Below are 13,827 nucleotides of genomic sequence, written 5' to 3'. Positions count from 1 at the left end.
TCAATTTTCTCATTATGTCATTACTCAGCAATCAGCATTACAAGGGAGAGGACCGAAGAGAATGGACAGTGCACGTGGGAGAGAAACGAAACAAAAATAAAATAAAAAGAAAAGAGAGAAAACAAATTTAAAAATATTTTAATCATTTGGTGAGTGAACAATACTCACCATCAATAGCGAGTATTGCTTATTCACCAAAACTTTTTTGTTATGGTAGTAACGCTGGTAGAGTGTATTTTTGTGTGTTTTCACCAAATTGTTTCACTAAAATTGCTAAAAGCTGCTAGAAATGCTAAGAATGAGAACTTAATTACTTAGAAATAAAAAAAAAATAAAGAAGAAGAAGAAGAAACTCATATTTTTATGCATTGAATTGCTTCTCTCTCTCAAATCATATTAATTAGACATCCTCCAAATGAATTGATAACTTTTTAAACAATAATAAGAAAAATAATTGTCTGTCCCTTGAATTTAATTTTTTAACAAATTACTTATCGATTAAATCCCCCTTTAAGGTTTAATATGTTATCAAATTACTCACTCGGTCATATTTTCATTAATATTTTTGGTAGAATGTCACGTCATACCTAATTTGTGACATGTTAAAAGTGCCCTATCATAAAATACCACATCATTTTAAAAAAATACCTCCTTTTTTTCTTCTTTAAACTTTGTTGAATGAGCATTTTTTTATAAAGAAATTGCTAAAACTTTTTTTTAGACTCTTTTTATGTTAACATAATACTTTATTTTTAATATAAAAAAATTACAGCTCGATAAATCTTTTCTGTTTTTATTAAAAAAAAAAAAAAAAGTTTCATGTCGGTGTAAAATACCAAAAAAAAAAAACTAAAAAAAAATTTAACATTTCACTTTTTTTTTTTTTTTTTTTTTTTTTAATATGATGCAGAAATGTCAAAAAGTAAAAAGAGTTTTGGAAGAGTAAAGAAAAATAAAAAAGAAGATTGATTGATTTGATAAAAAGTAAAAATGAATTTTAATTTTTTCTTCCACGAGAAAAGAAAGAAAGAAAATTGTTTGCTAATGCACAGAAGAAACGAGGAAAGCTCAGTTTACTTTCACTGCGGCAAGCAACGCTGGTCAAAAGAACTTCCACTTTTACTCATTAATATTAAGCAACGCTCTCTAATCTCTAATCTCTAATCTCTATCTACCACTCTACCACCCATGGACCAAATCATCAGTGTGATAGGGCGAATCTTGAAGCGGAAGCAGGATCCAGAATCCGATGACCAAAACGAGGCTCGCAAGGTTCTCGTCGTCGAAGGCGAAAACAAAGACGGTACTGTTTTCACCGCACTCTCAGATCAAATAGAAATGGTTAATTAGGTGTATGCATATGTATTTGTGTTTTATGACTGGATTAGCGCGTGTGAGCGGGTTTAATGTCAATTTGATTGATTAATTTATGATGACGCAATCGCTCATCGCCCTAAGCTAGCTGTTCACTTTCTCAGTGAAAGCCAAATACACTGGAGTCTTCTTTATCCTCAAATTCTCAGGGAGAGAGAGAAACAGAGAGACCCATTTGAGAGACTGATACAAAACTTTCTTTTCATTTCCACTTCCATTTTACCCTATGCCTTGGTTCTCGACCATAGTGGAAGTGAAGGCCATATTTAGAAGAAAAAAAGTAAATTAAAAAAGAAACAGAATTATTGATCCATAAAAAGAATTTGCATTTAGAATTATGTTCAACAAATCTAGACTATCTAGTTGTCGAAGACCCAAACAAAGACGTACCGTTTTCAAGCATTTAAAAACTAAAATCGTATATATATTATATATATATATAATCCACGCATTCAATGGATGATATGGTTGAACTGTAGACCTTCTAACTTCAACTATAATCCAAGTCTCTTTGTGCTTGCCTTGTTTTAATATTAAGAGATAATCGTACCGTTGGTCCCTGTGATATGTCATAATTATTTTTCACTTCTTATAGTTTAAAAAGTGCATGGGAGGTCCCTGTGATATGCAATAATTACAAATCGATCTCTACAGTCAAATTCCGTTAAAAAATTTAATAGATTTCGTTAAATGCCACGTCAGCGCCACGTGTCGCCATCTTATTGGCAACACGTGGTGCTGACATGTCCATCTTAATAAAATAATATAAATTTATTAAAAAATAAATAAAAATACTAATTTTTTTTAAAAAAATTCAAATTCAAATTCAAAAAAAAAAAACAAAAAAAGTAAAAGGTGGCAAGGGGGTGGCGCGCGGCCACCCCTTGCCTGCCAGTTTTTTTTTTTTTTTTTTTTTTTCTTAAATAAATTTATTTATTTATTTATTAATAAATTTATATTTTTTATGAAGATGGATACGTGGCGCTGACGTGTAGGGCTAACAGATTCCGTCAAAATTGTGGACGGAAAATCGACCCAGGGAGTAAAACGTAATTATTGCATATCACAGAGACTTTCCATGCACTTTTTAAACCATAGGGAATGAAAAATAATTATGGCATACCACAGGGACCAACGGTGCAATTATCCCCAATATTAATGTTAGAGAAATTATGGTTTCTAGTAGGAATTTTTGTTGCTTTGGGGAAATTATATGTTTTAAAAATCAGAAAATATGAAATTATTAGTAAGTTCAGATACCACTGAATCATCATCATTGTGTCCTCTTTAGTAGAGAGAAACTTTGCTTAGAGCCTTAGAGGACCCAAAAAGAATTGAAGAATAAAAAGAACGAATCATCATAAAAAGAATTTGGATTTAGACTTATGTTTAGTAAATGATTGCTCTCATTTTTCAATTTACTTTGCAAAAATATCTTCCTCTTAACTCGAGAATATGTCTCATTTTTCAGCCCAATCAAACTCAACCACAAGAAGCACATTGTCTTCGATGGCCACTCCAACCCTTCGATCATCTTCTGAATCTCGTTGGGATTACGATGTCTTCTTGAGTTTTAGAGGCGAAGACACCCGCAAGAGCTTCACCGATCATCTCTACTCAGCCTTGGTGCGAGTCGGAATTCGAACCTTCCTAGTTGGAGAGGAACTTCCAAGAGGGGAGAACATGCATACCGAACTTCTCAACGCCATTCGAGGGTCAAAGATTTTCATTGTGGTTTTCTTCAAAGGCTATGCTTCTTCTAGGTGGTGTCTCGATGAGCTTGTGGAGATCGTGGACTATAAGAATACCATAGGCCACACTCTTCTTCTGATATTTTATCATGTGAACCCCTCGGATGTTCGAAATCAGACAGGAACTTTTGTGGAAGCCTTTGCTAGGCATGAAAAGCGGTTTCAGACTGATATGAAGAGGGTGCAGAGGTGAAGGAAAGCTCTTATTGAGGCTGCGAATTGTTCCGGTTGGGATCTCGAAAGCGTTGCAAATGGGTATTATGCTATAGACTCTTGTACTTTTTCATTTTTTTTTGGTCCTTTTCTTTTCTTTTAAATTTTCGACAAAAATTGACAAAAAGTAACATTAAGCTAAATGTATTGAATAAAATTAGTGTTTGAGTTGAATTAGTTGATGGTTTTCTGTTTCGTGCCCACTATATCAGTGTATCAAGATCATGCCATCTAGAGATGAACCTTTTTTCTAGAATTATCAAGTCTAGGATTGCTTTTTAGATAAAATATTGTACACTTGAGAGGAATGATATTGTAACCATACTTTGCGCGAAACAGTTAATGGCTTTTTCTACTAGAAGAAGGAAAAAAAAATAAAATTGTTTCATGGCATGTCAATAGGAGAAGACATTTAAATGATATTTTCCTCTTTTTTCCTGTTTTGATGTCATTTTTGTATATTTTATGTATGCTTGGGGGTGTCTTTACACTTTTTATAAACTACTTTGCTTACCTATCAATTTTAATTTTATTTTTATAAATATATTTAAATGATAATTATCAATAGATTTTATAAAACCTAATTGTTTGTCATGACGTATTAGTCTCAAATGACTATAATGATAACATCTATTTGGTACCGTGATGAGTAACAATTTTCTTTCTTCTTTTTCTTCCTTTGTGCTTACTTTGTTCTATTTTCCATTTGAATCATAATAATCAGGTATGAATCAAGATTCATCGAAGAGATTGTTGAAGAAGTTAAGCGTAAAGTGAATCCTGCTTGGTTGGATGTTGCCAAACACCCAATAGGAATAGAGTCTCGTGTTCATGGTATTAAAGATTTATTAAATCTTGGAACAAGCGACGTTCTCATTGTGGGCATTTACGGAATGGGTGGAATGGGAAAAACAACCTTAGCAAAAGCTATCTATAATGAAATATGTGTTGTATTTGAAGGAAGTAGTTTTCTTTCAAACCTTAAAGAAAGTTCAGAAAAGCCCAATGGTTTAGTTCATTTGCAAGAAAAACTTCTTAATGATATCTTGAAATTGAGTTTGAAGATCAGAAATGTTGATAGAGGAATCAGTATAATTAAGGAAAGAATTCATGGAAAAAAGGTTCTTGTTATTCTTGATGATGTGGATGACTTTGAAAACCTACATGCATTAGTCGAAAAGCAATGGTTTGGTCCAGGAAGTAGAATCATTGTAACAACTAGAGATGAGCATTTGCTAAGTCAATTGGGAGTAGATGAAAAATATAAAGTAGAAGAATTGAGTCATTGGGAGTGTCTTACATTGTTCAGTTGGCATGCCTTCAAGATGGCCAATCCAAAAGGAGATTACTTAGAGCTTTCGATTAAAGCTGTGGATTATGCTGGAGGACTTCCCTTAGCCCTTGTAGTTTTGGGTTCTTTTCTTAAAGAAAGAAGTATTGTTGAATGGAAAACTGAATTGGAAAAATTACGAAGAACTCCTCATGACAAGATCCAAAAAATACTTAGAATAAGTTTTGATTCATTGGATAGTTCTACAAAAGAGATATTTCTTGATATTGCATTTTTCTTTGTCAGTATGGACAAAGTTTATGCTATCAAAATACTTGATGGTTGTAATTTCTTTCCAGGGATTAGTATACCTATTCTCATTCAGAGGTCACTTGTGACAATTGATTCCTAAAATAAGTTGTTGATGCATAATCTAATTCGAGATATGGGAAGGGAAATTATTTGTCAAGAATCACCCAAATATCCAGAAAAACGCAGCAGGTTGTGGTTTCACGAGGAAGTCTTAAATGTACTACGCAAGCGTACGGTAAGAAACATATGCATTTTTACTAATAAAAAAGAAAATAGACGCATATGCATTTTCATATATAAACACGTGCCCATGCACATGTACATAATATACTTGTTATGTATGTATGCATGAAATTTGCCTTTTTGCCAAGCATGCTTCATAGTTTGAAGAGTGTATCAACATAACTCATAAGCGATTGACTTTAAATAGAAAACTTCTTTAAATCAAGTCAGGTAGTTTACAACATTAAAATGGTATGCAATCACGTTTTAAATTATGGTGAGAATATATAGGCCTACTATAGTTCAAAGTTATTCTAGCTTTACACAAGATGAGGGTGTGCGTTGCTAATCCAACCATCTATTTTGCTAGGGATCGGAAACAGTCGAGGGTCTCATCTTAAATCTCCCTGTACATTTGAAAACTGAAGCATTTACAAGTATGAAGAATTTGAGATTACTGCAAATCAATTATGTACATCTCATGGGATCTTATGAACATCTTTCTAAAGAGCTAAAATGGCTTTGTTGGCATGAGTGCCCTCTGGAATTTCTACCACAAGATTTTCATATAGAGAACCTTGTTATTCTTGACATGCAGCATAGTAATGTCAAACAAGTTTGGAAGAAGGAGAAAGTACAACAAATCTTGCAGTGCTTTTTTTTTTTTTTTCCACTATTAATGTTAAATATATAACTAACAATATTTATTTTTTCTTTCTTGATTTTGTTTCATAGATATTCAACAAGTTGAAAATCCTTAATCTCAGCAATTCCAAATATCTCACCAGATCACCAGATTTCTCACAAGTGCCACAACTAGAGAAACTAATACTTGATGGTTGCACAAGCTTGGTTCAAGTTCATGAGTTCATTGGACATCTTAAAAGACTTGTTTCATTGAATTTAAAGAATTGCACGAACCTAAAAGACCTTCCAAGAAGCATTTTTAACTTAGAATATCTTGAAACTCTCGACTTGTCCAGCTGCTCAGCATTAAAATATTTTCCATCCTCCTTTGGTCTTTTGAAGAATCTCAAATTTTTATCATTATATGAATGTAGTCGTCTCACCAAGTTACCAAACTTCTTACCTGCCCCACATATGGAGAGTTTAGTACTTGAAGGTTGTACAAATTTGGTTGAGATTCACGAGTCTATTGGACATCTAAAAAGACTTATTTCGCTAGATTTACAAAGATGCGAGAAACTTAGGAATCTTCCGAACAACATTTGTAACTTAGAATCTCTTGAAATTCTTGAGTTGTCAAAGTGCTTTAATCTTAAAAATTTACCGGATCAATTAATTGGGTAATATGACAACTTTAACGGAGCTGTATGCGGAGAACACTGCTATTAAGCAACTACCATAATCTTTTAGCCTTTTGAAGAATCTAGAAACATTATCATTACGTGGATGTAAATGTCTCGTTGAATCACCAGAGTTCTTACAAACCTCATGTCTAGAGACACTAATACTTGGAAGATTGTACAAGATTGGTTGAGGTTCACAAGTCTATTGGACTTCTAAAAAGACTTGTTTGCTTAAATTTAGGAGGATGCACGAAGCTTAGGAATCTTCCAAGTAACATTTCTAACTTAGAACTTCTTGAAACTCTTGTGTTGTCTGACTGCTTAGAACTTGACAAGTTACCGGAAGAATTGGGGAATATGACGGCTTTAAAGGAGCTGCTTGCAGATAGAACTGCTATTGTGCAACTACCCTGCTCCTTTGGTCTTTTGAAAAATCTTGGAATTGTATTTTTATCTGGATGTGGAGGACCATCGTCATCATGGATATCACTCAAAGGCTCTGACTGCACAAGTTTCAGGATTATGTTCATTGACAAAATTAGATCTCAGTGACCGCAATTTGTTTGAAGATGAGATTCCCATTGAATTTGGATGTTTATCTTCACTCAGAGAATTGGTTTTATCAACAAACAATTTCCGTAACCTACCTAGTTGCATCAGTTACCTTTCTGGATTATCAGATTTGTTTTTGAATGAGTGTACTAGTCTTCAATCAATCTCACTTCCCAAAAGTATACAGCTTTAATTTTGGAAGCAAATGGCTGCACATCATTGGAAAGAATCTCAATTTTGACGAACGAGAGCTCAGGATCTTTTTACCTTAATAATTGCCACAAACTGGTTGAGATTCAAAGTCTGAAGAATTTGCGATCTGCATCCAATGTTCTCATGGGAAGGTGCAACAATCTAGCATATGATTTTAGAAAGGGTCTTCTCCAGGTTCTCTCTCTCATTTTATGACGTAACCATTTTTTTGTTTTATGACGTAAACACGTTTTTGAAATAGATGCTGTGCAGGACATATAACGGTTCCCTTTGCCTCCCTGGAAGTGAGATTCCAAATTGGATTAGCCATCAGACAATCGGTTCTTTAATATCCTTTCATGTACCTTCCTTTTTGGATGGTAGAATCGGCAGGCTGCTGCTTTGCGTTGTTTATGCAGCAAACAAGGAAGAACCCAGATTGTTAGATCTAGAGGGTTGGTTCGAATGGACATTCTGTAATAAATCTAAAAATCCCCCCGAGTCCTATGGGATAGAGTCCAGAAACTGCTATTTTGACAGCTTTGAAGATCACATGTTTTTAGACGTGATGCAATTTCATCATATTAATCTTGAGATGAATAGTGGAGACGAAATAGAGCTGTCCGTCAATCTTGGGATTCTGAGTGAAGTGAACAAGTGTGAAATACAAGTGAAGAAGTGTGGAATTCATGTGCTAGTTGAAGATGAAATGCTTCTATAGATGATGAGGTCTCTAAAAGTGAGTACTGACGATTGTAACGATCCTTCAGCAGATCGAGAGCACAACCCCTCCAAATATAGGGTTTAGGGTGACAATGGTAGCCAGAAGGGATTGGATATCATTTGGTGCTCTTTTATGATCTAAAGGTATATTTAATAATAGATAATGTTGACATTCATTTCGTGTGTGTGTGAGGGCTTTGCCAGTTTCTTTTCAATAAATTATTGCTTATAAAAAAAATAAATAATGTTCATTAATCATCAAATGGATAATGTTTGCATGATCTATCCTGTTTTGCTTGCATTGTGCAACAGTTGATTTACAAAATTTAATAAATGTTGTATTTTCTCGAACCTGTTCTTCCTTTCCTCTTTTTCTTTGAAAGCTTGAATATTGAGCTTATTTCTTGCCCTCCCTTCATTTTTTATTTAATAATGTTGGACTTTTTCCCTGTTCGGTTTCCAGGTTAGAAGCTTTTCGTAAATAAATTTTTAAAAAGGGTGCAGACACGCACCTTAGAGCATTAATCTCCTTCATTAGACTTTTAGACATGATATGATTTTTCTTTCATCTTTTTGCATTACTTATTTTTTTACTCGTTTTGTTTAATTCATGTGTGATTTTAGTGACCTTTGTTTGCAGTTTTGTCAAAAAGCTACATGGATTTTTAAAAATGAAATTTTACTTCCTTTGAGCAGTGATCAAGAAAGACATGAGATCTCTATTTCACTAACTGGATTAATTTTTACCTTTGAGTGATCAAGAAGGGCAATATCACCTTCAACGGTGGGGCAGAAGTACTCTTGTTGTGGTACCTAATAGTGTCATACTGTCACAGAAAGCAGTCACTTCAAGAGTACATACCCCTTTTACTTCTTTACAGATGCACAGATGCCTGGACCAGTTTGGTCCTAACTTCTTTGATTTTTTGTTAACCAATAAAGCCATAGCAGCATTGTGGCAAGAAGGTGGGTAGAACAAGCTCAAGATAGATGTCTCTTAATCTATTTTAGGGCATGCTGTCTTGAGTCAACTCATGATACTTTTCTGTTGTCGAAAATCAACATATATTTTTTCTTATATAGAAATCCTTGATTGAAGATTTTGCCGAGATGTTTGATCCTGCTCTCTCTCTCAAATCATATTAGACAGATGCTCCAAATGAAATTATAACTTTTCACAGAATAATAATAATAATTATTATTATTTTCAGTCATCTTAGCTTGACAACTGATCTCAGGTTTCTTCTCTGGCCAGTCATCTCCCTTTTTGATATTTTGCACCACATGCCTGAAATTATATACTTGGTTCCTACCTTATGTTTAAACCTAGTAATTCTATTAGTACATTAAATGCTCATCAAGTGTCTATAAAAAAATGAGATAAGCTTTTAAAATCACCATTTAATCAAAATTATCATTTGATCAATCACACGCCTAATGATAATTTTAAAAGCCACTTTATTTTTTGATGGGCACTTAATGTACTAATAGAACTACTCGTTTAAACCCCCTTGAAAAATGAAACGCTTTGCAAGATAGCCAGAAGCGCCATAATTATGGTGAATGAGACTAATAAACACTGTGATTTACGTGGTTTTCTTAATATGAGGTACGTCTACAAGGCAGAGATGATCATAAAGAAATTCACTATCAATGTGGTTTTGTCCTCTATCTTTGTTACATGCACGCTTCAACCCTTCCTCTTTTAACGGGCGCTTCAAGACCAAAGAAGAGATTCCGATATTTTGTTCTTTGAAAGATGAAGGCTCACCTCTATTTTGCTGTGCGAAAAAATTGTCTTTATAAGAGCATTTTTATTAGAGGCTTGCTACATGACCGTCCCTGTGAGCTTTTTTTAATATAAAAATAGTTTTTTATTAAAAAGTTGGCTTTGATGTCCCATCAAAGCCAACTTTTTTAATAAAAAATTATTTTTTTATTATATATGGGTGATGGGGGACGGATGAGTGTCCCCCATCCAGCATGTCCCTTTTTATTAGGCTTAGGGGTGTAAACGAACCGATCCTGAGCGGGTATTGGCTGTTCGGGATCGGCTCGTTTATTTTGGTTTGAAGCTCGAGATCGAGCTCGAGCTCGACACGAGCCTAGATTTGGTGTGCGAGATCGGCTCGCTATGAACAAATTACTGATCGAGCTTGAACTCGAACTCGATCATTTTGGTCGATCTCGAGCTCGAGTACTCGGCTCGAGCTCGGCCCAACCCTAAAACCAACCAACAAATCCCCTACAAAAAATTCAGAAAAGCAAATGACAGGAAAATAGAATATACCGGCACTAGAGTTGTTGAAGAGGCGTACAGCGACCTCCTGGCCTCGCTGCTTGGCGAGCGTCCCGCCACCTACGTTGTTGTAGGATGGAGGCGGCTGGGGCGCGATTGGCGCGGAGAAGCCGGTGGTAATGATGCGAGAACCAGTGGACGGCAACGTTGCTGTGCTTCGTCGGCCATTGTAAGTGTCATAGAGAATACAACCATTGGCTAATTGCGCATACTTAAATTACAGAGAATACAACTTAAATTATAGAGCTGCATCGATGCCAGCTCCAAACTGTCAAACCTCCTCCTTGGCTTCGCCCTCTTCTTCTTTTTCCTCGCCAGCGGGAGCTCTCTCTCATTTTTTCGGTCTGTATATCTCCTTGGATGAGGTGGAGCATTTTCGGATGGCAGGGATATTGCGTGAAAAAGAGAGAAGATAGAACAAGTTTGTAGAAGAGAGAAGAGGTGGAAGAAGAAAAGGAGTAGCGTGATAATTGATTTTTTGCTGAATGGACTAATGTGGAGCTCGAGGAGTCAGAGAAGTGACAATTAGGTGATCGAATCAAAGAACTGAAACATTTTCATTGACAAACTTATTGTCTGTTTCGAGTATATTATGCATGTGGTAAAACCTGGTAAGTAGACCATAGGATAATTAAATATGTTGAACACCAATAAAATCCTACCATCCATGTGTAAAAAGAAAATGCACATTCATAGTAGGTGTATGAAAAATGAGTTTTCGTCCCACGTGAATGTGTCAGATGGGAGGTGTATTGGGTGTGTGTATTGTATGATTATATAATCTAATAGACTACTATATTAATATGTCAACAATTAATCCATTTTAATGAAAATAATTAACAATTAATCAAATAATCAATAGCTTTGTAAATATAATACATAATGTAAATATAATGTTGTTTACAAGATGAAGAAAAAAAACATTAATATATTAATATAAACTAACACCTTAATTCTTAGCATATAATTATCTCATTACGTGGTTGCCTGAGTTCTCACTGCTTGCCTTTAAGACACATAAGAAACAATGGATGCGTGTCGAGACACCGTAAAAATTCTTGTGTAAGCTGCATTACAACTATAACTTACCATGAAAAGTGAATGCTTGTGATTGAAAATAAACCAATCGCACAGTCGAGATAAACCATGCGTAAAAAAAATATAAAAAAAATTAAAATCAACAATGTATAATTTAATAAAAAAAATTTGAAGACTCGTAAAACGCATGACGCACCGTTTCATTTTTAGAAAATTCTAACAAAACACACCATTTCAACTTTAAAAAAAATTGTTTATATAATTAGACACTTAATAAATTAAAGTGAGATATGTTATTAGCACACAAATTATATACACAATGCCTTTTGGGTGTGTAATCTTGATTTATTATGTGGATTTGGTCAATCTCATTCTCATATTTGCATTTTTTTCAAGATATTTTATAATTATAAGATTCAAATACTAATAACTTAATTAACATATTGGTAATTCTAATCTTAATAACTTAATTTATGATTATATGAATCACATTGTTATTATATATGAATAATATGATTATGTTTCAGAAGTGTCATAATATCATATGATTAATTTGAATTCATACTAGCTTGCTTGTGTAATCTATATACCTAGTCATTGTATCTAAATATTAATAGCAATTATTAAATACTTAAAATCTTAAATCATACTTAATTAGTGTATCAATGTATGAGTATATCTAAGTATCTAAATACTTAACCATTATATTAGTATGAATTTGTATACTTATGACATTATATATATATATATATATATATATATATATATATATATATATATATATATATATATATATATATATATATATATATATATATGTTGGGGATAAATCCCACTCAACTCGATCCAAAGAGGAGATTCAAAAGTCTAATAACGTCCAAACAGATAAGAATAATGATCAGATAAGAATAATGATCATTATCAGAAGTCTAAGAAGATATCAGATCAGAAGTCTAAGAAGATACTCAATTAGAAGTCTAGTAAAGGATAGAAGTCCAATTAGAACTCGGACAGCAGTTCTAGATCAACAAGGAGCAGGAGTCCTAATCCAGGTTTGACTCCACCTCTATGCCTATAAATAGGCTCATACCCCAGGTATAAACTCAGACTGAATTTTATGCACACAACATTATTTTCTCACAGAAGCTAACTTAGGCATCGGAGTGGGACCCCCGGAAGGGTCCCTAGGTTTTATTGTTTTGCAGAGTTATTGAGAAGCGTGAAGAACATCAAAGGAACGTGCAGATTCACACCATACCGGAAACTGTACCAACAGTTTGGCGCCGTCTGTGGGAAACGATTATTCGTTCCTCATAAAAGAAAAATAAGATCCAGCATGGTGATGAACACACGTTCCGGAAGCCAGACCAACCGAGAGCCCATAGTCCGAATGGAGCCAGGTATTCAGAATAATCAGCAGCCTCCACTGAACCCTCCCCCGGGGGGTGGAGATCAAGATCGCATAGCAGCGTTGGAAGCCCAGATTGAATCCTTAACACAGCGGAATGCCGAGTTGCTGCGCAGGAGGCCGGAACAGCCCAATCCCGAGATGAACAGGGATGAGCGAGAGGAAGAAGATCACAACAGCAACACTAATCCTCGGAGGGAGGATGACCGCCAAGGAGATCTGAGCAGAGTTATTGCCGAGCTGAAGAGAAGGTGCACGTACATAAAGATGACATAGAAAGAAGAGAGGACCGAAGAAGCAGAAGCCCACAACATAGAGAGCCGAGGCAACAACAGTATCTGCCCGTGATCCCATAAAAAGGACTCTCAGGAATTTCAGGCTTGCTTTTATTTTTTAGCATTTATATTTGCAAAGAACTAGACTTTTATTTTTAATTCAGACTAGATAGAAAATCCCCCAGATTTTGGGAATAAGTATTTTCAGAATAAATGAATAAAGCTAACTTAAGCATCGGAGTGTTCCCGGTCTAGGGACCAGGAACCCGTTGATGTTGTTTCTTTTGCAGGCAAAAACTCTCGGATCAGTCCTAGCCGAGTACAAGAAAAAAACTTCTCGGATCAGTCCTAGCCGAGAAGGAGCCTCTCGGATCAGTCCTAGCCGAGAGCAAGAACAACTTCTCGGATCAGTCCTAGCCGAGAGCAAGAAAAACTTCTCGGATCAGTCCTAGCCGAGAGCAAGAAAAACTTCTCGGATCAGTCCTAGCCGAGAAGGAGCCTCTCGGATCAGTCCTAGCCGAGAGCAAGAACAACTTCTCGGATCAGTCCTAGCCGAGAATGAGCCTCTCGGATCAGTCCTAGCCGAGAGCAAGAAAAACTTCTCGGATCAGTCCTAGCCGAGAAGGAGCCTCTCGGATCAGTCCTAGCCGAGAGCAAAAAAAAAAAAAAAAAAAAAAACTTCTCGGATCAGTCCTAGCCGAGAAGGAGCCTCTCGGATCAGTCCTAGTCGAGAGCAAGAAAAACTTCTCGGATCAGTCCTAGCCGAGAAGGAGCCTCTCGGATCAGTCCTAGCCGAGAGCCAAAAAAAAAAAAAAAAAAAAAAAAAAAAACTTCTCGGATCAGTCCTAGCCGAGAAGGAGTCTCTCGGATCAGTCCTAGCCGAGAAGG

General features: G+C 35.3%; 1 protein-coding gene and 1 pseudogene across 1 annotated transcript; both read left to right on the top strand.

The window, feature by feature from the left end:
- The first annotated feature begins 1,170 nt into the window (after positions 1-1,170).
- LOC133876853 (disease resistance protein RPV1-like) lies at positions 1,171-7,917 on the top strand (annotated as a pseudogene).
- LOC133876854 (TMV resistance protein N-like) lies at positions 1,189-3,318 on the top strand. The gene is made up of 2 exons (XM_062315094.1): positions 1,189-1,303; positions 2,846-3,318. Exons 1-2 carry the CDS (start codon positions 1,189-1,191, stop codon positions 3,316-3,318), a joined length of 588 nt encoding a protein of 195 aa, XP_062171078.1.
- Positions 7,918-13,827: the final 5,910 nt, after the last annotated feature.

Source organism: Alnus glutinosa, chromosome 9, assembly GCF_958979055.1.
Source record: "Alnus glutinosa chromosome 9, dhAlnGlut1.1, whole genome shotgun sequence".
NCBI lineage: Eukaryota > Viridiplantae > Streptophyta > Magnoliopsida > Fagales > Betulaceae > Alnus > Alnus glutinosa.
This window is presented reverse-complemented; position numbering and strand designations above follow the sequence as displayed.

Coding starts and splice junctions, on each gene's coding strand:
- LOC133876854 (XM_062315094.1), top strand. CDS start 1,189: ATGGACCAAATCATCAGTGTGATAGGGCGAATCTTGAAGCGGAAGCAG. Junction 1,304..2,845: donor CGAAGGCGAAAACAAAGACG/GTACTGTTTTCA, acceptor CTCATTTTTCAG/CCCAATCAAACTCAACCACA.